General features: G+C 38.1%; 1 protein-coding gene across 3 annotated transcripts in view; it reads left to right on the top strand.

The window, feature by feature from the left end:
- Window positions 1-26952, top strand: part of CSNK2A1 (casein kinase 2 alpha 1) — a 52591-nt gene that overhangs the window by 15669 nt on the left and 9970 nt on the right. For all 3 annotated transcript variants that reach the window (XM_082361461.1, XM_082361462.1, XM_082361463.1), the window contains 6 exons: window positions 13796-14005; window positions 16028-16139; window positions 19860-19961; window positions 20476-20526; window positions 22560-22619; window positions 24099-24182. In XM_082361461.1, coding sequence (XP_082217587.1) covers window positions 13905-14005; window positions 16028-16139; window positions 19860-19961; window positions 20476-20526; window positions 22560-22619; window positions 24099-24182 — 510 coding nt within the window. In that variant the 5' untranslated portion in view covers window positions 13796-13904. The remainder of the gene's footprint in view (window positions 1-13795; window positions 14006-16027; window positions 16140-19859; window positions 19962-20475; window positions 20527-22559; window positions 22620-24098; window positions 24183-26952) is intronic.

The raw sequence follows: 26952 nt of genomic DNA, 5'->3' as shown, positions 1-26952 counted from the left end.
AAGATTCTTTGGTGATTATGAACAGAGCTGCTGTAAATCTGCATGTATAGGTGTTTATGGACATAGTGAGTGGGGCTTCTGGGTTACGTGAAAATTTTTAACTTCCTAAGAAATTGCCAAACTGTTTCCAGAAGGGCTTTGTTATACTATTTTGCATTCCTACTAGCAATGTAAGATCTCTCTAGCACCTAGTATTGTCAATATTTAACTTTTAATTTGAAATAATTTCAGATTTAGAGAAGAGTTGCAAAGATAGAATCCTCATATACCCTTCACCCAGCTTCCCCTTATGTTAACGTATCACATAACCATGACACTTTTAATAAACTTTTAATAATAAACTAAGAAATTAACACTGATACAGTACTATTAACTAAACTGTGGACTTACTTGGATTTTACCAGTTATGTCCTTTTTCTGTTCCAGGATCCAGTCCAAGATACCAAATTACATTTAGTTGTTTTGTCTCCTCTAGTCTGTGACAGTTTCTCAGCCTTTCCTTGATTTTCAAAACTTTGACAGTTTTGGAGAAGACTGGTGAGATTTGTAGAATGTCCTTCAATTTAGGTTCTAATCTTTTTCTAATCTCTAATCATGATTAGATTATGGTTATGGCTTTTTGAGAATGCCACAGGTGATGTGCTCTTCTCATTACATATTTAGGGTATATGATACTAACATAACCTATCTTTAGTGATGTTTAGATAGTGTCTACCAGGTTTCTGCACCGTAGAGTTGCTATTTCTCCCTTTCCATACTTATTCATTAGAAGGGATTTCCTAAGTCCAACCCATCTTCAAGAGAAGGAACATGAAGCTCCACCTCCTCAAGGGAGGCATATCAAATAATTTGTGGACATATGTTAAAACCATCATAGTAGTTAGTGAGTATCCTGGAGGAGATACTTAGAGGCTATGCAAATATCCTGTTCTCTTAAAAGTTTTACTAACCAATTTTAGCATCAGTCAGTGGATCTTGCCTTGCGGCAATTACTGTGCTGATCTAATGGTAATTTTCTATTTCTTTTTTTCTTTCTACATGTGTAAGTTGAATTCTTGTGTAAGGAAGATTTTTTTAATTTATTAAATCATTTATTTATATAGTGTGGACTCATGGATGTTTATTTTATTCTTTGGGGTTACCATCTAATACTGTCATTATATTTTATTCAAATTGTTCAAGCTTTTGCACTTGGCACTCTTTCAGGTTGGCTCCCATGTCCCTTTGACTACAAGATTTGCCAGGCTATCTTATATTTTCCCTGCCTCGATCCTAGAATCAGCCATTTTTCTAAAGAGCCCTCCTTCCTTTTATTGGAGAAAGGTATTGAGAAACCAAGGTTTGGACACTAGTTATTCTTGTTGCTACTCATTGACACTACTTCTAGGTGCTCTTAGTGGACAGAGCTAGGAATTTGCATCCAGAAATGTCCGCTGTTCGTGGTGCACAGTTCTATGGGTTCTAACAATACTTAGAGTAATAAATCCACCTCTGCAGTATTAAACTGAACAGTTGCATTTCCATGTGTCAATCACTTATGTTCTGTCTTCATAGTTTTGCCTTTTTCAGTATGTCATATAAATGGAAACATACAATATCTAGCTTTTTAGATCTGGCTCCTTAACAAAATATATTTAAGATTCATCCATGTTGTTGTACAAATCAATAGCTTGTTTCCCATTGTGTGATTATACCACCATTTATCCATTCACCTGTTGGACATCTTGGTTGTTTCCATTTTTTTGCGATTATGAATAAAGCTGCTGTCAACATTTGCATACAGGTTTTTGTGTGAACATGGATTTTCAGTTCACTTGAGTAAATACTTAGGAGTGGGAATGCTGAATTGTATGGTGTTTATTTAACTTTATAATCAGTGGCCAGATTTTTCCAAGATTGCTATAGCATGTTGCATTTTCATCAAGAATGAATTAGTTTCTGTTACATCCTCACCAGCTTTTGGTGTCATCAATTTTTTTTTTTTTTTTTTTTTTTTAGCTATTTTAATAACTGTAGTGGATCTCATTTTAATTTGATCTTTTGTGAAGTGTCTGTTCAGATCTTTTGCTTGTTTTTTAATTGGAGTGTTTTCTTATTGTTGAGTTCTTTGTATTTCATACATGCAAGTCCTTTATCAGGTATGTGATTTGCAAATATATTCTATCTGTGGCATTTTTTTCATTCTGTTCACAGTGTCTTTTACAGAGCAGAAATGTTTTAGTGTTGATGAGGTCCAATTTTTCAGGTTTTACTTTTAAGGACTGTGCTTTTGGTGCCATGTAAAGAACTCTGCCTAATCTCGAATCACAAGATTTTCTTATAAAGGTTTGATCATTTTACATTTAGATCCACAATCCATTATGAGTTTTTTTTTTATAAGGTGTGAGGTTTAGATGGAAGGTCGTGATTTTGTATATGGATGTCCAAGTTTCCCAAGACTATTTACAGAAAAGATTATCCTTTCTTCATTGAACTGCTTTTCCACCTTTGTCAAAAATCATTTGGCCATATTTGTGTGGGTCTATTTCTATACCTCATTCTGTTCTGTTGATTTATGTTTTATCCCTTTGCTAATGACACAGTTTTAAAAACTGTAAGCTTTGCAATAAATAACTTAAAATTAGATCGTATGATTCCTTTAGCTTTTTCTTTTTCAAGACTGGTTTGGTTATTCTGGTTCATTTGGATTTCTTTTTTAATCCAGTCTGACAGTCTTTTGTCTTTTACCAGAATGATTTATTTCATTTATATTTAATATAATTAATCATATTTGTGTAACTTTTTTCTCTGTTTCTTATGTTCTGGGTTTTTTTCTTCTTTTTTCTTACCTTTTTTGGATTCTTCTTATTCCATTCCCCCCTACCACCAATCTTTCTAGTTTGGAAATATATGGTATTTTTGTTCTATCAGTAAGATACCATTGTAAATATTGTAACTTGGAGCCATAACTTATCAAAGATTTTTTTTGAACTTTTCCATAAATTTTGGTCTTCATTTTCTCTTTCAGTTCAAACCTTCCAAATGGGATTATTGTTCCTTATTTTCTTTCTTTAGAGATATTTACTGGATGTAGAATTTTAATGTGGCGGGGTTTTTCCATCAGCACACTATAGGTATTAAACTGTCTTGGCTTCATTGTTGCTTTTGGAGAAAACTGTTCTAATGTTGCTTCTTTGAATGCAGTCTGTCTTTTCTGCTTGCTTTTCAAATTTCTCTTTATCTTCGGTTTTTCTTCTGTTTTATTGCATGATTAGTTGTGATTTCTTTTTATTGATCTTGTTTGGTATTTGTTGGCTTCTGGAATGTGATTGTGTCTAATTGCTTCTGGGACTTTCTCAACTGTTAACCTCTTCAGCTATTGCCTCTGCCCTGTCCCATTTTCTCCTTTTCTTCTAGTTCCAATTAAAAGTATATCAAACCACTTCACGGTTTTATTCTTCTCTTATTTTTTCATAGTTTTGGCCTTTCTGCTACACTGTGGATAATTTGTAACCTGTTTTCCAGTTCCTTAGTTTTCTCTTCATCCTTTTGAATCTACTTTTTTTTTTTTTTTTTTTTTTTGGCCCCACCACGCAGCTTGTGGGATCTTAGTTCCCTGACCAGGGATTGAACCAGCACCCTCGACATCGAGAGCATGGAGTCCTAACCACTGGACCACCAGAGAGTTCCCTGAATCTACTGTTAAATCAGTCCATTTCCGTTACTTCTTATTTCTGAAAGTTCTGTTTTGTTCTTCCATGTTTTGAAATCTGCTGTTACTTTTTAAGTATCCTGTTCCCTGCAGATATTCTGAAACTTATTTCTGTAAGCATAGTCAACATAGTTGTTAAGTCTCTGTGGGTTTTTTTCTGTTGTCTGTTCTTTTTCTGCCAGTCTAACCATTGGAGTCTTTAACACCTAGTTATCTTTTTTTTTTTTTTTAAGAAATTCACGTTCTTTTATTTATTTATTTATTTATTTATTTATTTATTTATTTATGACTGTGTTGAGTCTTCGTTTCTGTGCGAGGGCTTTCTCTAGTTGCGGCAAGTGGGGACCACTCTTCATCGCGGTGCGCGGGCCTCTCACCATCGCGGCCTCTCTTGTTGCGGAGCACAGGCTCCAGACGCGCAGGCTCAGTAATTGTGGCTCACGGGCCCAGTCGCTCCGTGGCATGTGGGATCTTCCCAGACCAGGGCTCGAACCCATGTCTCCTGCATTGGCAGGCAGATTCTCAACCACTGCGCTACCAGGGAAGCCCTGCTAGTTATCTTTGATTACAAGTTGGATGTTGTATATGAAAAATTATGTGTAGGATTCATTTGAAGCCCACAGCAAGGTATTTTTCCCCACAGCGAGCTTGTTCATGTCAGGTATCTGTGGACATTACTGGTCCAGGGACCACCTTAAAACAAGCTTCAGATCAGACATTCCCTCTATAGGGCTATAGTTCTTCCCTGGATCTTCTACTCCCTGTTCACTCCCACCCTAAGATTGTAACTCTCTCAAGTCTCGGCTTATTATGATGAGGGCCTCGTCTTTATCCTCCCTCCCTCCCTTCTTTCCTACCTTCAGTTTATTTACTTATCTATTTATTTATTATGAGGAGGGACTCCTCACCTTGTGAGAGCTCTGGGCTTTGGTTTCTGTCAGAACAAAATTCTAATTTCAGGGATCAACAAAGACGCTTTGGGCTTCCTTGCTTGCTTACTTCTCTGGGTTCTCATTTTCTCTTCACTTTTGGCTATATGCTTGTCGGTCTTATTTAAGAATGTGAGAGAGAGATGGGTGTGTGTGTGTGTTTGTTTGTTTGTGTTTAATCCATTCTCTTTGGTTCTCAGTAGGAGAGTTGACCTAAATAACCTAGCCCCCCATTACTGAAGACAGGAAAGTTACCTGCAAAAATCTTGATTTCTCACTTTGAAAACTGAGAAACAATCACACTTTCAGGGATTGTCTACAAACTCTAGCTACTTGTCCTTTCTAGGCATTTTGCTCTGTGATCTCTGCAGTAGAACTGATTTGTTAGAGGAGTGGAGAAAGGAAGAGAATGAGATCTAAAGTGCAGTGGTTGTGAATTAATCATTGTTTCGGGGGAGAGGGCCACATATAGTAACAGTTGAGTAGAGTGCACTAGTGTTTTCCAACGTAGATTGGAAAAGATTAAAAGGTTGTTGATCTGATGTGCTTCTTACAGAGGATAACAGGGTGTGCCAGCTTTTGGTCATTTTGGGATACAAAGTTATAGGTCTTTAAAATTCCTAACTTAAAGAATTGTGCTTTACAATTTCTTGTATTGGTGTTTCTCATCTGAATAATTCCTGTGCATCCTTCAAAACTGAGCTTAGATGTTATTTCTTCCCTGACTGCCTTTCCCCAAACACTGAGGTACTCCATAAATATTTATTGAATGGATGATAATGGGTTGGTGGGTGACTTAAGTTCCCTTCAATTCCTGCAGAGCACCCTGACTTAATTCTTTCAAGCACTGATCAGAGATTTTAATGGTCTGTTTTCTTTGTTGGAGGGCAGAATTACTTTCTCTTTATTCTCCTGGGCCTAGAGAAAGGATCCCTTCCTGGCAATCAAGCGTGTTTCCTGGTACATAATAAGTATTAGATAAGTGCTTAATGAATGAACATTCTGCTCTTGATTTTGAAAGGAGGAGATAATTGGAAATTAAGGGCAACTATGGACATTTGAAACAAGTAATTCAGATAGTATTATTAACTACTTATGCTTTTTTTGTGTTCATTTGACCTTCTAAACAGTGCCACTTTGAAAGGGGAAAGGACAAGTTTGTATGACTAAATATTTGTCTTTGCTTCTACAACAAGGCAAAAACATATACATAGTTAGTTCCACAAATCCTCTTACCAGTTTTTGCTGCCTGATTGCTAAGAAGAGTTCATTCTCTGCTGCAGTGCTTCAAAGGTGTTTTTTCCTCATACAACTGCTTTTCCTCTAAACAAGTGGTCCTAAATCATGCAGTCAGTGCAATATAAGCACATTCTGCATTCTTTACTATAGAACTCTTTGTCCTGCCTGGATGAGTATGAGCTCTTGTTCATTAACTATGGTTGATCTAGGGATGGGAGGGGGAACTTTTTTTTTTTTTTCTTAAGATGGAGATGCTAATAAATATTAGGGTTAAAAGACATAATAAAACTGTTTCACAGTTTGAAAATTTTTTAAATTTAGAGTTCCAGAATAATCTTTTCTAGTTCTAATACTAGAAAATTGATCTATAAAAATACATTAGTACAAATGACTGATTAGACTTGTGCATTTTCTGATATTGGTCCATTCACTAAGCCTCTGATTTTCTTTTTTAGTTGCCAGATTGAAAAACAGAAATCACATGGAGTAGAAGAGATTAGAGGGAGAGACTGACTGAAGAGGGCAAAAGGAGTTTTTACTGAAATTAATTAGTTCTGTTACATTTATGTCAATAAACTTATTAGTGTCACAGTACATATTTTAGCCTGATGATTTAGTGAAGTTTTCTTTTCTTTGCATTTTATTAAAGTATAGGTCAAGCAGAGCCATGTATTAATAATTGGCTTTGGTTGCAGGTGTGGTCCGACTTTAGTAGGGAAAATTTTGTTGACAAGAATTTTTCATAGTTGATTAATTGGCTTTTATTAGGCTAAGCATTGAGCAAACAGAACTTAGCCATGTCTTCAGAGTCAGTCTGAGGGCTTTTAAAATAGAATTAGTGATCTGAAATTTGAAATCATTAGCCGTGAAAGTTACATCTCCTTTTATGCAATACATGAGGACAGTAAGAACTAAGTAAGGTCATTTAAAATGGAAATTAAGAGGAAAGGTAATACTTTTTCTGTAAGTTATATTTTTTTAAGGTATACTTCTGTTGTGAATGGTAGATAGGAGAATTGACCTTCAGGATACTCAGGACTCAAGCACTTTTCCCAACTTTCAGATAAGCCATTGTAAAAATTGCTAAACTAGAGTTTCTTCAGTATTCTCTTAATTCTAATTGTTGTGGGAGAGAAATATAAATCTTAACTGTGGCCCTGTTATTTAATAGAAGAAGCTATAATGGGGGGGCGGGGAGTGAAGAGAAAATTATTAAAGAACCCTTGAGTTAGTCTTTTAGTTTTCCTAGCTATGTACCAGATGACCTGAAGGGTTTAGGGGTACTCTTATCTTTTGGAGGCAACATCATTTTTATTTCATTTTTTTGAAAATAAACCAACATTGATTTGATTGACGAATAATATTTACTGGACGTCCTACAAAATGCAGAGACTTGAGCTGGGTACTGTAAAATCAAAAGATGAATTAGATAATGGATCTTGACTTCAAGGAGCTAAGGGTCTAATAAGGAAATTAAGGTATGATGTAGAAAGTGGTAAGTTCAGTTCGATAGGAATGAAAAGACATGAACCTTGGGGGCCAGCCATTTTGGCTTTGAATCCCAGCTCCATCTCTACTGGATATTCTTGCTAAAGCTACTGAATTTACTTAGGCTGTTTTCTTATCTGTAGATTAGGAAAAGAAATGCCTGCCACATAGAATTCTGGGGGAGAGGTGTGGGGGGCAGGTATTTAAAGCTGAAAAACTCTTTTAGCTCCAGACTTGTAATACCTGATTGCCTATTCAGTACCCTTTTTAATATGTCAAAGAGCCATTTTAACCTTATGTTCAAAACCTGACTTGTGAGCTCTTCCAGAATGTTTTCTGTGTCCATGAATGGCATCAACAGTCTCTCTAGCCAGAAATCTAAAAGTCACTTCCACTCCTTACCCCATTATCCAGTCCACGCAGAGCTATTGATTTTACACCATAAATTTTGTCGTCATATTAGTTCACTTATCTCCATTGCTACCACCATAGGTCAGGCCTTCATCATCTGTCTTACATAGGCTACTGTTGATAGCTTTCTGTTTCCCTGAAACTATTCTCTCTTGCCTGTGTCACACCCAGCCAGAGAGTAAACTTGTTCAAAATGTACATATGGGTCACTTTTCTGCTTAAAATTCTTCAATGAATTTCCATTATCCTTAATCTGCAGATAAAATCTTAAAGGCACATTCGTCTCACCGTTCTGCCTTGCTCATTATTGTATTCCCAAAGCCTGGCATAATACTTTTTCATAGTAGGTGCTCATATATTTAAGGGATGAACAAAGGAAGGAATGTCTGAAAGAACCAAATCTATAGTTGAGAGATTTAGACTGTCCCTGTATTTCCTTCCTGTTAGGCTGCATGTGAATATACATACACAGTTACAGCAGTACAAGTGAAATAGTATTTCTGAATAGAATAATGTCTGTCTTCTTTTTCTGTCTTTTCACATCCCGTCTTTACCCCATTCCATCACCCTCCCTCATCCCTCCCTGCACCATTTTATTTATCTGAAGTTGTTAAGCTATAGTTTAAGAAGACACACCCCACCCTCCCCCACCCCTGTTTTCTTCTCCCCGCATAATTAATGAAGGCCAACTATTTGGAATTCATGTGAATGACTCTCTTACTCTAAGCAGATTATTTGGTATGCATGACAGTAAAGTGAAGCACCTCTTTGGGTTACTGCAAAATAGCTAGTTGTCCTCCCAGTGGAGAATCAAATTCACCAGTTCATAAATTAGGTCCCAGTTGATGAGGCACAAAGCTGCAAGGGCCAGTCAAACAAGTACTTGAGAATCTCAGGAGTTTCATTAGTGAATAGCCTTGCTCTGCGCTTCTCAGAGAATGCCAAGGCCTTATGAGAGCAGAAGACTGGGTGATAAGAGTGTGATTGATACATGGGCTAATAAATGGGAGTTGGGGAATAGTTTCCATGTGAGTCAGATGATTCCCACGGAGAAATGAGGTCTCATTTTGTCCACCCATGAGTTGGCCCTCAGAGGCTGGGAGTTAACCACAGCTCCTATAATTTCTGTACTTTGAAGAAAACTAGGAGTGAAGACCACAGCCTTTTAAGGTTAGGCTTCTGCTTATTAGTTTTCACTAAGGAGCAATGGGATAGTAATCATTTAATAATAATTTACATGTGTTCGGTGTTTTTGAGCCCTTTCTGGAAGATCATCTCACTTGAGCTTCCCTTCAGTCTGCAAGTGCAGTTAGGCAGGTTTTATAAGTGATGAATCAAAGCTGGAAGAACCCCAGTAGAGGTCCCGTAGCCAAATAGGGATTCGAACCCAGGACTCCACTGCTTGCTTCATCACATTGCATATTGCATCTAATCCCATTTATCAAATTTGTGCTGATTTTACAAACTTCGTAAGTTCATTGGGGAAGAGCTTTGAGATCCACAGTTAAAGGGTGTCTTATAGAATATCAACAGAAAGAATAAAATACCTATAAAGGAATATAGAGACTGAAGAGAAAGATACAGTTTCAGAGAAGAAGGTAAGAATTTAAGAGTTTAGTATCATTAAAATTCATCAATTCCTGGGACAGTATTTCTACTGGTTTAATGCTGTTGTCTATACCGTTTTGGCTGTTTGCGCACATACACACACCTTTACCCATCTCCCTAGTGTCTTTTGCTGCTGTTAGTGCAGTGATAATAGTCACCAAAAAAGCCAGCAGTCCTAAAGCACAAATGACCTTGTTTCTTTGGGAAGAAGAAAAGTTACAATAAAAGTGTCTGCTTTCTGGTTTTTTGCTTGTTTGGTGTGTGTGTGTGTTTATAATTAATCGATATTAGGTAAAGATACATTAGGTTATTATCACCCAGATGGTTTTATAAAACCAAAGAAATAAATATTTGGAAATAATTTTGAAGACAGTTTTGGTCCACTTTTTAGTAAGTTTCTGAATGATTTTATTGTGTTCTGGCCATTTAAGTTGTATGCATATGGGACCCCAGAGTTGAACAGAGGCAAGTTATAGGGGCTTTTATGAATTGGAGAATTCGTAGGTAGACGGATGGATCTTTTGATCTCATATATTGCTGGGGGGGGGGGGTGGGAGTATCATTGTTTGTCACACTTTTGGAGGATAGCATTAACCCCCATCCTAGTCTTTATTGCTCTTCCTCTAAAAGCTTTAAGCCACTGAAATTGTGGGCATAAGGAGACATCTCTTCTGGCTTACTTTTTGGTGTAGTAGCTAAGCTCCAGCTTAAATACAACATTGGAAAGAACATGTAGATTGTTGTAAGTGAGTCTCATAGAGGTCTCAAATAGGCACAGTTCTAAACACTTTATACTTATTATCTTTTTGAATCCTCACCACAAACCTGAGAGGTGAATACAGTTATCTCTATTTTGTAGTCTGGTTAAATGTCATCAGCTCCTTCTAGCTGTGTGTCCTTTGGCAAGTTGCTTAACCTTTCTTTACTTCATTTTCCTCATCTGTAAAATGGGGGTAATGGTAACTGTCCTTACCAGTTCCTTGTGTGGTAAGGGTTACGAAATAATTCACATAAAGCACGTAGTGAATGCTTGTAGATGTTAGCTGTTGTTATCTAACTAGTTTATGATTACATGGCAAAAAAGATTATCGTCACAAGAATCAGAAGTTTGGTTTCCAGTCCTTAACTCTCCTGTTAAGTAGCTATGTGATTATAGGTAAATTTTCCTCTTTCTGGGCCTCAGTTTTCTTATACCCATTTTTAAAAAACTTTTTACTTGGAAGTAACTTCAAATTTGCAAGAGACAGAAATAAAAATAGTACAGATATGACACCAAAAGCACAGACAACAAGACAAAACAGACAAATTAGAGTTCATCAAAATTTAAAAGTTTAGTGCATCAGCGGACACCACCAACAGAATAAAAAGGCAACCCACAGAACGGGAGAAAGTATTTGCAAATAACATATCTGATAAGGGATTAGTATCCAGAATATATAAGGAACTTCTACAACTCAACAAGCAAAAGAAAAAAAAATTAAAAAATAAAGGACTTGAATAGTCATCTCTCCAAAGAAGATAAATAAATGGCCAGTAAACACCTGAACAAGTGCTTAGCATCACTAATCATTAGAGAAGTACCAGTCAAAACCACAGTGAGATACCACTTTATATCCATTAAGATGGCTGCTATTTAAAAAAAAATTACATAAATGCTGGAGAGGATGTGGAGAAATTGGAGCCTTTGTGCATTGCTGATGGGAGTATAAAATGATGCAGCCACTGTGGAAAAGAGTGTGCTGGTTTCCTCAAAAAATTAAAGATAGAATTACCATATGATCCACAATTCCACCCAAAAGAATTGAAATGAGGAACTCCAGAAGATATTTGTACAGCAGTGTTCATAGCAGTGTTATTCACAATAGCCTAAAGGTGGAAACAACCCAAGTGTCTATTGATGAATGAATGGATAGACAAATATGGTATATACATGCAATGGAGATATTCAGCCTTAAAGAGGAAGGAAATTCTGGCATATACTACAACATGGATGAACCCTGAAGACATGCTAAATGAAATGAGCCAAGTGTAAAAGGACAAATATTCTACAATTACACTTACATGAGATACCTAGAGTAGTCAAACTCAGAGACGAAAAATAGAATGGTGGTTATATAAGGAGCTGGGGGAGGAGGGAGTTGGTGTTTAATGGGTACAGAGTTTCATTTTGGGATGGTGAAAATTTTCTAGAGATGGAGGATGTGGTGATGGTTGTACTAGAATGTGAATGAACTTAATGCCTCTGAACTGTATGCTTAAACATTGTTAATTTTGGTAAATTTTATATTATGTATATTTTACCACAATTTTTAAAAATATATGTTTCAACAAAATTAGAATAGTACAAAGAAACATCTGTATCCCCATTTACCCAGATTTACTTACTGTTATATTTTACCCCATTTGCTTTATCATGTGTGAGTGCATTCTTGTATACACCTAATCTAAACCCAGTTTTGTCATTTGATCTGATAGTATTTTTAATAGCATTTTCCCCCCTCTAGTACAGGATACAGTCTAGAGTAGGACATTATATTTAGTTCTCATGTCTCTTTAGCCTTCCTTTATCTTTTATAATATTGGCATGTTTGAAGAGCACAGTGTATTACTCCCCACCCCTGAATTTTTTAATAGAAGCTTCCTCATTTTCTGTTTGTCTTTGCCTTGTAATTAGATTGAGGTTACACAGTCTTGGCCAGAAAATGCATGGGTGATGTGTCTTCCTCAGGTTATAACATCTGGAGACTCAATATATTTTTTTAAAATATGATTGGCTTTATTCTGTGATTTATGCATCGGACAGCATCCCATCAAACAAACAGAAGAAGGGTGTTCCCTCAATACATTTGTAACTAAATGCAGAGTAAAGGGAATCTACAAGTGCTATAGGAATCTCAGAGAATGGAGATAACGAGATTGGAGTGGTCGGGGAAGACATGATGAAGGAGACTTAGTTTACTGATTTGGTAGAAAGCACATTTCTAAAATTTTACCAGCTTTTCCTCGGTATCAAATTCTGCATTAGTTCAGCCAATATATATTACTGTCTTCCACCAGTTTTTTTATTTACTTATTTTTTAATTAATTAATTAATTAATTTTATTTATTTATTTTTGACTGCGTTGGGTCTTCGTTGCTGCGCTCAGGTTTTCTCTAGTTGTGGCGAGCGGGGGCTACTCTTTGTTGCAGTCCACAGGCTTCTCATTGCGGTGGCTTCTCTTGTTGCGGAGCATGGGCTCTAGGCGTGCGGGCTTCAGTAGTTGTGGCTCACGGGCTCTAGAGCGCAGGCTCAGTAGTTGTGGTGCACGGGCTTAGTTGCTCCACAGCATGTGGGATCTTCCCGGACCAGGGCTCGAACCCGTGTCCCCTTCATTGGCAGGCGTATTCTTAACAACTGTGCCACCAGGGAAGCCCTCCACCAGTTTTTATTAAGCTTGCTCCTATATTAAATAAATCAGGAGGAAATTACTAGTTTCTTTCTTTTTCTTTTTAATGAAATCAAGTGTATCTTTCGAATGGTGATCACTGGCCTACCTATTATTACGTAAAGTTCCCCAAATAATAAAATGACATTGAACTTTGATGTATGAGAACAAGTCTTTATTCTCTTCCTGGTTCATCAAATATTAGAGTCAGACTAAGGTTTGTACTCTTGACTTTGCCACCATTCTAGAGTGTTTTAGCACCCTTACTTGAGCTGTAGAAAGCTGTTGAAAGGAAAGTGCTGTTCTTGCTAATACTTTTTTTTTTTTTTTTTTTTTGGCTGCATTGGGTCTTCGTTGCTGCACACAGGCTTTTTCTACTTGCGGCAAGCCAGGGCTACTCTTCATTGCGGTGCACGGACTTCTCACTGCAGTGGCTTCTCTTGTTGCGGAGCATGGGCTCTAGGTGCGCGGGCCTCAAAAGTTGCAGCTCTCGGGCTCTAGAGCACAGGCTCAGTAGTTGTGGCACACGGGCTTAGTTGCTCCGAGGCATGTGGGATCTTCCCGGACCAGGCCTCAAACCTGTGTCCCCTGCATTGGCAGGCATATTCTTAACCACTGTTCCACTAGGGAATCCCTTGCTAATACTTTTTGTAGAATGTATAAATAGTAATAATGCTGATGGGTTTATCCACAATGCCATTCTTCCCTTTCAGGCTATCTTTTAAAGAGCATCCAAACTTTAGATGAAGAGGTAACAGGCTACTTTGTAGAATAGGATTAGGGCCAGTATAGGTTTAAGTATGTTTCTTGGGGTTTTGGTGTTTTGTTTTAATTTTTCCCCATGTTTCAGGAAACACTGTGATTGGCACAGTTGGGATATATTCATCGGTTAACAGGTAGGAGAGCCAGAGGTATATTTGAGGCCATTACTCAGGATGATTTTTTTTCTTCCTATGTGCTTTTTAAAAATGGTTCCTTGGCCTTTGTGTGTTTTGTTTCTGCAGTTTGAAGAAAACAGTTCTGAAACGAGGTCTTACCCCCAGCTGCCTCTCAACACAGTGATTGCCATCTCTCCAAACGTCAAGTCCAGCTTTGTCCGCCAACCTGTCTGACATGTCGGGACCCGTGCCAAGCAGGGCCAGAGTTTACACAGATGTTAATACGCACAGACCCCGAGAGTACTGGGATTACGAGTCACATGTGGTGGAATGGGGGTAATAATTTCCGTTTACTTCACTGTACTCACCCAAAGGGCTGACTCTTGTAGATTTGTTGAGTAATTTACAACAGGAAACTTCCCTGACTGTACAGTTATAAACCTCAAGATTGAAGACAATTTTTGTTTTCTTCTACAGTAAAGAAACAGGGTATTGGCTTTGGTCAATTAACAGTTCTGATGGGTTTACCCTTTAAAAAACATTTCGGTCTCTTATTCTTTTCTCCGATGTATATGTTCTGTATGGTAACAAAGAGTTATCTATTAGCTTGCTCAGCTAAGGGCTTTGCAGTTAGGTGAGAATTAATACTTGAGAGACTTTGAAAACACCAGGCTCTTACATAAAGTATTTTTGAGGTCAGAGAATGTTGTCCCATGATGATACTGAAGGATAAAACAGTTCTCCAGAAAGGTGTCCTCTTTCTGATGAGAAGCAAAATTAAACCCTTAAAACATTTGCCCTTATCATGAGGCTAGCCATGTGTAACGTGGAATTCAGCCGAAATTCCATCCTGAACAGTTGCAGTCTGCCTGAACAGCTGTGTTTGCCCTCCTAATTTTCTGTGCAGTCGCATTTGGATGTTTGCATTTCTTGTCCCAACATAGTATGTATTTAATTGATCAGGTCGTACCTTTTGTGATAAAATTATTTTGATATTCAAATGCAAAAGATAACAATTTGAAAACTTGGTAAGGCTGCAGCTCCCATACACTACATTTTATATCTGTCCACATGTGATTTTCATAGCATGTAAATGGTCTTCAAAATTTGTCATAGGGTGTGTTTTAATGCTGATTGGGCCATGATTCTTAACGGTAAGTACATTACCTCTGCACAAGGAGGCACAGTGTGCTTCAAAGATACCGTCAAGAACCATGGTACAGTGCCAATAGGTGTTATCATTATTGATAATCTAACAATTTTCCTCTTACATCACATGCTTTGGACTCCAGGAATACCTGAGTTTTACTGCAGAAATTTCAACCACTCTCTTCAAATTAAGTGCTTTGAGCTCAGTTCTGCTTAAATGGCACTGAACAACCCTTTTGAGTTTTTGGCGTGGTGCTATTTGCTTGCTTGCATTTGTTTTCTGTGCCCTCCCACAGGAAAAGAACTCAACCAGAACTAAGAGCTTCCTTCCCTAGACCTGCCATGATTATTACATTGTCCACTGTCCTTAGTACCTTTTATCTTCTTTGTTCATTCACTTTCTCTTTTTTTTGCTTGAGGAAAATGAATTGCTGATTTTTTACATTTTTTACACTGAATTTTCAGTGTCTCCAGCAGGAGTAAATAGCATTTAGGCCTTATTGAAAAGACTCTCATTCTTTAGAGCAAATTCCTCTAAGTTGTAAGCAGAGGCAGGGAGAAAATGTTAGCATTTCCCTTATTCTTTTTCACCTCTGATGTTGCTTAGTAGTCTTGGAATATGGGTAAAAGTAGAGGAAGGGACACCTAACTGTGGTTCATGATCTGTAGTGTGGTTTGCAAACTTCATTACGTGGACTGTCCTCAGAGCTTTGGAGGGCAAGTTGGAGGTCAAACCTATATGTTTGAAAGCCACTTATCTGCAAAGAGACCCATTAAAAATCGGCTGCTCCTAAAGTGTGGCTGAATTGAAATATTCCTGTATTGACTTCCTGTAAGATGCCAACACTGAGCCAGGCACTGAGGGACAGGAATATATAAAAATTATTTTCCAAGGGAAAGCTGTCTGTTGGAGACAAACATACATAACAAACCCCAATACAAGCTATCTACGTGTGGTATGTCAATAGAGATGTGAACAACTTGGGATTTGAAAGAATAACTGAAAGTCTTAAATTTTTTAATTCTAGGATTTGGAACACACATTTTAAATTGGCCAAATTTTTTAAAAATACAAAGAAGCAAATTTGGGGATTATTTGAAATACATTTTATTTCTTTTACTCTACTGGCTATAGTTTTGTAAGTTGAATTAGTGCTTGATAGTTTGAACTTTTTAAATTATTGTGACTTTGACTCTTTTTGTTCCCAGAAATCAAGATGACTACCAGCTGGTTAGAAAATTAGGCCGGGGTAAATACAGTGAAGTATTTGAAGCCATCAACATCACAAATAATGAAAAAGTTGTTGTTAAAATTCTCAAGGTAAGTACAAGAAGAGAGATTATAACTTCACAGGTTTTTGGAGTTTAGAATTTTTTTTTAAAGTAGCGCTTGAAAGGGTTTTTGGAGTGCTTTAACACCTTGATTTTATTGCTCCTTTGAAGTCAATAGAAGAGATTATCTTCATTTGACAGATCAGGAAACTGAAGCAAGAGAAGTGTTTGACTCAAATCGTACAGCTAGATTGTGGCAGAGGGAGGGAGTAAAGATTCAGTCTTCTCTGTCCTAGGTCTTGCCTAACACTGATTTCCTATTTCTTACATTTTTAGTTCTATTCCATGCTTTTGTTTTCAATGAGTTGTTAGCTCTACTGTGTAAAGATGAGGAGTCACAAATGCAGACTCTTAGAGGACAGGTGGATGACATTAATGCAGCTAGTCTGATTTAAGTGCCCATGATTAGAAGATGTGAGTGATGGGTACTATGGCATGTGCTCCAGCTCCAGCTGATGATTGCCCAGCAGTAGTGCAAGTCTAATGTTGTTTGGTACTGTTTCGCAAAAAGAAGCTAGACATTTATATTTGTATACTAATTCCCCTGGTTTTTAAATGTTGGCTCGAGTTTTTTAAAACACCGTACAGGCTAGATTTGGCCAATGGGCTACCTGTATGCAAATTGTGATTTAGTTATAACTGTACTGTACACTGCCATATACCAGGAACTTAGCATACAGCTCCTTGCCACAGGAACTTTTTCCATATTTGACATGAGAAGCAGAGGGACCCAGACTTTCTCAATTTATAGCACCCATACTGCCTCAGTGACTCTCATGGTACCCCTAAGCCAAAAGAAATACAGTTTTGTTTATTAAGTAGTTAAGTCCAAATAACTAAAAAAAGTATTTGTGTTTCAACTGGTAGCCATTTAAAAAATTATACACATAAGTTGAAAGAGAAAAGTATTATTTAGAGTCATCTGAAAGGCATAAATAGTGAGTCTTACAGTTCAGAAGAGAGTGGTGATGGTTAGGCAAAGCTCCCTGGAACTGTTTTCAGGCCCTGAGTGGGAGAAGGATTTGGATTGGTGTGCATGGGAGCATGGAAGGGAAGCATAATCTGGAATGCACAAGATTAAGAAAAGAGGAAGAAATAAGTCAGAGAAATGTTTCATGTGGAAGCTGTCATGTGATCATACATGGGAAGTAAACTTGGAAAGGGAGATTAAATTAGTGATGGCCTGGGAAAAGATAACATCTCCATTTCCTTCCAGCCTTGAAAAATATGATTTTTATCTCATCTATGTTCTTGAGAGCCATTGATGGTCTTGAGCGATGGGTGGTTTGGAAAGATTTTTTTTTTTCTAGCTCAGTCTTTTCCTAACTGTACTGTATATGTTACTGTAACTGTGTAGCTAGATGGTATAATTATAGATTAAGTTCATTCATAACTATATTTAAATTTTTTAATTTCCCCCCATTTATTAGAAAAAATTTGCATTGATCACATTAAATTAGGATTTAAGTGACCTGCCTGGTCTGTCTAGCTTTTGTAAGTTTATAGATTTTAAGGGTTCTGTAGAACAGAAGTTTTGTAAACCAGTAGCTTTTTGCCATCAACCAGCAGTTGGGATATAGTGATTTAGTAGAAAACAGGAGAGAGATTGATGGATTAGTTCCTGGAGAGTAGAAACATCTCCTAGATACTCCAGCAGATCAGAAAGATCTGATAGTCAAAGCAAATAGAAAACTTGTGATCAGCTTGTTTCCTAGCCAGTGTAGTGAGTTCTAATAGAAGCAAGGCTGAGGCCATGGATTGAATTAAATGTGGAATTCACTATTAGTAAAGCAGCTTCCATTTATTTATTTACTTTTAATATGTTTTTTTATTTTTATTTTTTGGCCACGCCTCATGGCTTGCGGGATCTTAATTCCCCGACCAGGGATCGAACCCGGGCCCTCGGCAGTGAAAGCTCGGAGTCCTAACCACTGGACCGCCAGGGAATTCCCAGCTTCCATTTATTGACTGTCTACTTTGCATTGGGCCCTTTTGTAGCTGTAGTATTTACATCACAATTCTGCAAGGCAAGTGTAAAGTTCAGAAACACTTAAGTGCTTTTCCCAAAGCTACACAGCTACAAAGCCAGGTTTTGAGGACAGTCTGTTTCCAAAATGTGCTTGCTTCCTGCTGTGCTATGTGCTTAGGTGCTCAAGAAAAGGTTAAAAGAGTCTATAGTATTGTTTGGTAGTTCCTAGATCTGGATTATCAACCTGAGAAGTGTCTAAAAATAGATCTCCAGCTCTGTTCTCAAGATTCTGATTCAGCAGATCTATACAGTTTGTATATTAAAAATCCCAGGTTGATAATCAAAGTTTAGTAACCAGTAGTCTTGTTAATGAAGAGATGATATATACTTACAACAGTTTCTAAGAAGCGTATGCAGTGTGTCAGTAGTCTGAGGTGACCAACACCAATAGGAAAGATTGCCTGGTCCAGTGTGGCAGACATAGGTCACACGTGGTTATTGAGCATTTGAAATATGGCTGGTCCAAACTGAGATATGCTGTAAGCATAAAATACAGCAGATTTCAAAGGCCTAGTACAAAAAAAAAGAATATAAAATTGCTCATTAGTAATTTTTTATATTGATTTACATGTTGAAATGATAACATTTTGGTTATATTTTTGTTAACTAAAATGTATTATTAAAATTAATTTTGTCTGTTTCTTTATATTTTTTAAACGAGGGTACTAGAACATTTAAAATACACCTGTGGGGAATTCCCTGGTGGTTCAGTGGTTAGGACTCGGCACTTTCACTGCCACAGCCTAGGTTCAGTCCCTGGTGTGGAAACTAAGATCCCACAAGCCGTGAGGCACGGCCAAAAAAATAAAAAATAAAATACACATGTGGCTTGCATTATATTTCTTTTGGACCAGCACTGTTTTAGACTGTTTAGAAAGAAGGTTTTGTAGAGGAGGTGCATTTGGACCAAAGCCCTTCTCAAAAAAAACAAGAAAGAGATTTCTGTACCAGAGCAGATGTGGAAATGATGGCTGAAGATAAAGGAATGTGGAGGATATATTGGTTATAAGGCTAGACAGATATTATGTGTTATGTCTCAGCCATATTCTGAGGTCTTTTCAGATATCTCATTTGATCCTTGCAATAATATTATGAGATAAGTACTCTTGTTGATCGTTTTACGCGTAATGAAAGGTTTAGAGAGGTTATATAACTTGCCCATAGACACACAACTAGCAGGCAATGAAAGAAGGATTCACATTAGGCACACATTTAACCCACAGGGTTATACTGCACAAAGATGGTGTGGCCATCTTTGCTGTTGGTCCTGATCTCCTTCATTTCTGTAGGGTGTTAATAAGACTTAGAGGAAGGAATGGAAAGAGCACCATGTTTCATGCTAATTAATAAAAAGATTTTTCTAGATATATCTTAGTATTACCATTTACATTCCTAGTTTGTATAGTTTTTAAAAGTTAACACATTAGGACTGATGATTGGAATTAAATGGATATTCTGCAGAGTTTTGGTCTTTGGAGTGGAAATCTTTTTTTCTTTCAATTCAGTATTTGCTAAGTACCTGCAAAGTACCTGGCACAGGGCTAGGAGAAGGGGGATTCAGAGATAAATCTGACACATTTCCTTCCTTCAAGGAGCTCATAAGTAAGCCATTCATGTATTACATTACCTGTTGAAATATCCTGAAATAATTTTTTTAATGATGTACTTTTACCCTTTCAGCCAGTAAAGAAGAAGAAAATCAAGCGTGAAATAAAGATTTTGGAGAATTTGCGAGGCGGTCCCAACATCATCACACTGGCAGACATTGTAAAAGACCCTGTGGTGAGTATAATAGGCGCTAGTAAGGCCCACCAGGGCTGAGGTGGTGTTTGACCCTGAGCACAACTGGCCTCTGTTTGTTCCTCCCTCTACCATTAAGTCCTGCTTTAAAAGTGCTTTATCAGTTATACCACTTAACTAGCTTGGGTCTTTCTTTCAAAGAGACCTCCACCCACAGACTATTTCTTATTCTTCTAGGCTAAGAGACTGATAGCACTGGAAACTGAAATGTGTTAATCCATTTTGCAAACTCAGGTCCGATGCCGATGGGCGATGGGCGCATTGTTGGGCTGCCTAGAGCCTGGTGAGACTTCAGCTCCATGTCTTCTGTTTGAAATCCATCCGCAATATGACCTAAGTGTGGTGATGATCAGAGTGGGGAGGGCTTATAGTAATAGAGGGTTTCCTACTACTGAGGCAAGGACTGCCAAATTCACCACGTAGTGTCCGCAAACATTGTGCCCACTAAAGCTGCCAGGGCTATTACTAATGTGTGTTTTCTTTTTCTTTCCCCTAGTCACGAACTCCTGCCTTGGTTTTTGAACACGTAAACAACACAGACTTCAAGGTATAATGTATAACCAACCATTTCAAGCTGTTGGGTTTTTAGACCACATAGAAAGTCTTTCAGGGATGTTACTGTTAGAAGAGTTTCCTTCTAACTTACTTAAAAAGAGCTTTTCATCCTTACAGTGCTAATTTTTTTTTCCTTTCCTCCCTCCCTCCCTCCCTGCCTTCCTCATTTCCTTTCGGCTGCATCAGGTCTTAGTTGTGGCATGCGGGATCTTCGTTGAGGCACATGGGCTTCTCTCTAGTTGGTGGTGTGCGGGTTTTCTCTCTAGTTGTGGCGCACGGGTTCCAGGGTGCGTGGGCTCTCTCGTTGAGGCACGTGAGCTCAGTAGTTGCGGCATGCGGGCTTAGTTGCCCTGAGGCATGTGGGATCTTAGTTCCCCGACCAGGGATCGAACCCACGTCCCCTGCATTGGAAGGCGGATTCTTTACCACTGGACCGCCAGGGAAGTCCCCTTACGGTGCTAAATTTAAATATAGACATACTCTTGTACAAACGGTGCTCACTTTCCATATCTTGGTATTTTGCCTTTTTATTTGTTTAGTGCTCTTTCTAATGACCAGTACTTTTATTTCTCACCATTTGACAGTTTACCATTCGTTTGACAGTTTCCAGTGATGTCATACTTAATGAAAGCAACAGCTCATGTTTAGTCAGGATCCGGCCTTAGGGCATTTCTCTTTAAAATGACAAAGTTCAAGAAGAAATGTATTGTGTATATATAAAAGCAAGGACTGCTTGCTTATACCTTAGGATTCCTCAGAAGCTTTGGGTTCTAGATCTTAAAAAGAGATGGGTGGGGAAGGGTAGTGTAAATTCTGGTGAAGCGCAAACCTCTGCAACAGGTATCTCTGACTTCTGGCAATTTCAACAATTCTCAACTCCAGCACAACAGAAGAATGTAGGCACTCTCTTGGGTTTTAACTTGTAAAGGTATTTGACTTGCCTTTGCACCAGGCCAGTATCATTAGGTATATGGGACTTCCCTGGTGGTGTGGTGGTTAAGAATCCGCCTGCCAATGCAGGGGACACGGGTTTGAGCCCTGGTCCAGGAAGATCCCACATGCCACGGAGCAATTAAGCCCGTACGCCACAACTACTGAGCTTGTGCTCTAGAGCCAGCAAGCCACAACTACTGAGCCCGTGTGCCACAACTACTGAAGCCCGCGTGCTTAGAGCCTGTGCTCTGCAACGAGAGAAGCCACTGCAGTGAGAAGCCCATGCACTGCAGCGAAGAGTAGCCCCCGCTTGCTGCAGCTAGAGAAAGCCCGCGACAGCAACGAAGACCCAATGCAGCCAAAAATAAATAAATACATAAATTTAAAAAAAGAAATGTTAGGTATCAATAAATGAGTGAATTCTTTTGCTGAGTGGAGGAAAAAAGGAAGAAGAATTGTTTTAGAATCAGAATGATAACTTCAAGGAAAATGTCAGAGGACACCACTGACCATTTAATGATATGTACTTTTTTTTTTTTTTTAAAGTCTGAAACTCTTTAGAAACTGGAAAAGATACATGACATGTTCAGAGTTTACTTTCATGACATGTTCAGAGTTTACTTTCAAATTGGGACAGTTCTGTTAAATTGGCTCAGCAGATTTGGCAGCAATCCATCTGCATACCCACTGGTGATCTGCAGTGCCTGTAACTGTAGGCCAAAGGTGAATGAATTTCCTACTAAGGAGGCTATGTGTTTGCCCACATGTGTTTTATGAGAAGATCTGGAGGTAAATGAAAAACTACAAATGTATATCAGTGCATGTTGCATATGTAAATTGGTATGTTCCCAAAAGTAGATTATAGCTTCAGCAATATGAACTTAAGTAATTCTTCACTTTTATATATAGAGTTAAAGACCCAAAGTATCTCTTTAGTGTTAATGTTGGAGAAGTAGAGACTGGTGAACAGACAGATCTTAGAACAGTGGTAAATGAGCCCAGTCTTGATTTGAATTACTACAAATGAGGATGAGAAATTTCCTTCCTTTCAGTACTATTTCATGGCTCAAATGTTCCATTTGTCTTTAACAGCAATTGTACCAGACGTTAACAGACTATGATATTCGATTTTACATGTATGAGATTCTGAAGGTAAGAGAACCTTGAATACTAAATATCTTTAGATCTCCCCTTTGTTAAATAATCCAAATGACTGTAGAAAAGCCAGTGGGATAACTTTGTAAAATATGGGGTTTGGGGGTCTGTTTATATAAATTTTTAATAAATTAGTAGCATCAGAATTCTTATGCTGATGTAAAGGTTATGGAATAAGGGTCTAGTAAGAATATAATTTATAATGCTTTAGAAGGGGTATTTAGAAGAGAGGTGGGACTCCTTAACAAATATTTGTAATCTCTATCTTGCTCTTACGAAAGTTACAGTTAAATTGTCAAAACTTGTAAAAAAAAATAACTCCTGGTGTACTGGCTTCTGGTGTACTTTATTTCACTTAAAATTGAACAAGTAAAACAGTAAACTTTAACTCAGCCCTCAAAGGGCCATTATCCTAAAGATTATGTAAATCTGTGCTTAGAGATTGGTGATTTAGAATGAACTTTGATTCCTGAAGTGGGATCACCAAATATATTGCTTCCGGTAGTCAGAAGATCAGCTTTATAGATAAGATTGCTAAGAGTTGGCTAGTGTCTTACTAAATGAGGATTGACATAAAGCCTGCATTTGAACCTTAGAAGTACCCTGAAGAGGCTATGCCAGCAGAAATATTTGATCTTTCCATTGGCTCATGCATTCTTGTGGCAAGCAGGACTTCCGAAAGTTAAGGATATGCTTGCCTAACCCTGGGAACCATAGGAACCCAAGTTGCCCTTCAGAAAGGACAAGAACTTGGCCAATGACATCAGCTTACTTGAAGGCCTGGATTAGCAAGCCCCAGAGGTTATGCCACTCACTAGTTTGAGATTGGACATGGTTTTCAAATTGGGTTTGATGTCATAAACCAGGAGTTGGCAAACTCCTTTACAAGGACAAATGGTAAAATTTTTGGCTTTGTGGGCCATAGGGTCTTTCTCACACTACTCACCTCTGATGTTGTAGCATGAAAGCAGCCACAGGCAACATGCAAACAAATAGATGTGGCTGTGTTCCAATTAAGCATTCACAAAAACAAGCAGCAGGCCATATTTGGCCCATGGGCCGTGGTTTGCCGACCTCTATTGCAGACTCTTAGCTGCTAAAGAATTACTGTTCTTTGAATACGAGGTTTGTAGTACAGATCAGTTTTCTTCTTTTGAGGGGCTCGTATTTGTGAAAATAATCCAGGCTTTGGGTAAGGGGGAGAAATTGGAAGTCACGTAATTGGTGTACGCTTTGAGTCTTTTTAACAAAAAGGATGTTGAAACAACTGTGCAAGAACAGGATTTGAAGTTTAGAGGCCATGCATGGGTTTGCACAAGTCTCTAAAAAATACCTGCGGAAGTGATTGTCCTTACTTTGACTCTCAGGAGTGTTGTGAGGCTAGAAGGAAAACTGGAGGAAAAGGTAAGGGACTTTAACTAAAAAATCGCTCTTATACAAGCTAACGCTTTCCTTTCTTACCTGTTCCTCCCACAGGCCCTGGATTATTGTCACAGCATGGGGATTATGCACAGAGATGTAAAGCCCCATAATGTCATGATTGATCATGAGCACAGAAAGGTAAAGTGATAGATGGACAAGTCTTATTTATCAACATGATAGAGTTAACAACACATCTTCAAGATTTTATTCCTAGCATCTGTCATAGTCCGTGGTACCTGTTAGGCACTTAATAAATATTTGATGAATGAATGAATGAACAAATCAGTGTGGAATCTACAATATGACATTAATGAACTTATCTATGAAACAGACTCACAGACACAGAGAACAAACTGTGGATGCCAAGGGGGAGGGGGCTGGGGGAAGGATGGACTGGGAGTTTCTAGAATAGATAAACAACAAGGTCCTACTCTATAGCACAGGGAACTATATTCAATATCCTGTGATAAACCCTAATGGAAAAGAATGTATATGTATGTATGACTGAATCACTTTTCTTTACAGCAGAAATTAACACAACATTGTCAATCAACTAGAATAAAAATTTTTTTTAAAAAATCACAATGATTAAAACATTATTCATTCATTCATATTCCTATCAAAAAGAAAACAGATTAGTATAGTGGGTAAAACATTAGTTTTGGCAGGGAACCTGGTTTCTAGTCTTATTTATTGAAAAACTACTCTCTTGGGAAATGCCTTTCTCCTCATCTGCCTCTTTTTTTTTTTTTTTTTTTTAACCTATACAGTGGGTATACAAGTAATATTTGTCTTGCATGCCACTAGGTTATTGTGAGAATTAAGTGTGTACAGTTGTGAAATGGATGAAATATTCAGAAAATGCTGCTGCTTATTAGCAAGTATCATGAGGCCTCTGAGCTCTACAAGTACTTTTAATGAAAGCTGCAGTGTTACATTTCTATTTTTTAAGGTGACCCAAGCCCACCTTTTATGCAGTGATGGCTCTCTGTTGTAGGCTTTGGGGATATAGGTGATTTGTTTATTCAGTTAATATTCTTTTAAGCACACACTATGTAATAGGTATTGTTCTGGAGGCTGGGGATATATGTGTGAGACAAAAATAGATAAAAAAATTCTTGTCCATAGGAGCTCACATCTGGGGGAGACTGGTAGGATAGAAAGTTAAAAGTGATGTGGAAGAAAAAATAAAACAGGAATAGGGAGTGGCAGAGGGTGTTGCAGTTTTAAACAAGGTGGTAAGGAGAAGGTTTCATTAGGAAGGTGACGTTTTGGAGAACACTTGAAGGGAGTCAACCATGCAGTCTCGGGAAGAGCATATAGCAGATGCAAACCCCTGAGACAAGAATGTGCCTGGCGTGTTGGAACAGCACAAGGATAGAGCTGGGATAGAATGAACACGGGGAAGAGGGGAAGGAAAGGAGATCAGAGAGATAAATAGAACCAGATCACGCAAAACCTGGAAGATCACTGTCAGGCCTTTTCTCCGAACACGCAGGGGTTTTGCAGGATTTGAGCAGAGGGTTGGTAAGTTCTCACTTGCGTATTTAAAAGTTCACTACGCATGTATTAGAACAGCTAAAATAAAAAATAGTGACAGTTCCAAATACGGACAAGGATGCAGGGTAACTCAATCTTTCATACATTGCTGATGGGAATGTCAAGTGGCATACTCATTTTGGAAAATGTCAAACTATTGTTCTATAGTTTGTCAGTTTCTTTAAAAGCTATAAACAATCCAGCAGTGACATTTATCCCAGAGAAACAAAGACTTAGGTCCACACAAAAACCTTCAGTGCGTAAATGATTCATCAAACTCTGGTGTATCTATACCATGTAGTATTGTTACTGATTAGTAAGAACTATTGATAATGAAACAGCTTGGATGGGTCTCATGCTGAGTGAAAAAAAGCAGTCTCAAAAAGTTAAACTGATGGTTCCATTTCTATAATACTCTCAAAATGATAGAGTTAGAAAACAGAGAGGTTACCAGGGGTTAGAAAGTGAGAGGAAGGTATAGCGCAAAGGACATTTGTGGTGATGTCCTTTATCTTGTGGTGTAAGCTATAAGAAGCTGCACATGTGATAAAATTGTGTAGTACTATATACACACTTATGCATGTAAAACTGCTGAAAAAGAAAGGTCTCTGAATTGTCAGTTTCCTGGTTTTGATATTGTACTATAGTTACGTAAGATATTACCATCAGGGGAACTGGTGAAGGGTACACAGAACATCTCCAAATTCCTATGAGTTTATAATCATAAAGGATCATTCTGGTTCCTGTGTGGAGAATTGAGGGTAAAAGTGAAAGGTAGACCAGTTAAGAAAAGCAGCTATTGCAGTAAATCAGAGATTGGTGATGGCATGGACCGGAGCAATGGCAGTGGATGTGATGATATGGTCAGAATACGGTAGAGCCAACAGGATTTGTTGACAGATTAGACTTGGGGTGGAAGGGAGACAAGAGTCCAGAGTGAAAAGTTTTTGACCTGAATGACAGGATAAATGGAAGGTAACAGAGGAGGAGGAATCTGTGGGAGAAACAGGTTTCGTGGGGAATTATCAGAGGTTTAGTTTTGAGATGTCTGTTAGGTGATCACAGAGAGATGGCTGGTGATACGTGTGGGCTAGAGAGTATAGGTGGGAAAAGCAGAGATACTGTGTGTGAAGCCACAAGACCAGAAATAATCATCTGGGAATACTTATTGATAAGACAGAAAGCTCAGGGACAGCTCTGGAGCACTGATATTAAGAGGTTGAAGAGAAAGATGATAAAAAAGTTATACTTTCTTCCGTACCTTTTGTTATATTTCCCTTTGTTTACTAAAAGAAGACACTGAACCTAATGAACAGTGAACTTTTGGAGACAGTGCTGGAGCAGTCAGGCATTACTCAGACCCTACTAC

The sequence above is a fragment of the Balaenoptera borealis genome, assembly GCF_965194805.1.
Source record: "Balaenoptera borealis genome assembly, chromosome: 16".
Taxonomy (NCBI): Eukaryota; Metazoa; Chordata; class Mammalia; order Artiodactyla; family Balaenopteridae; genus Balaenoptera; species Balaenoptera borealis.
The sequence above is the reverse complement of the archived record's forward strand: the minus strand, read 5'-3'. Positions and strand labels throughout refer to the sequence as shown.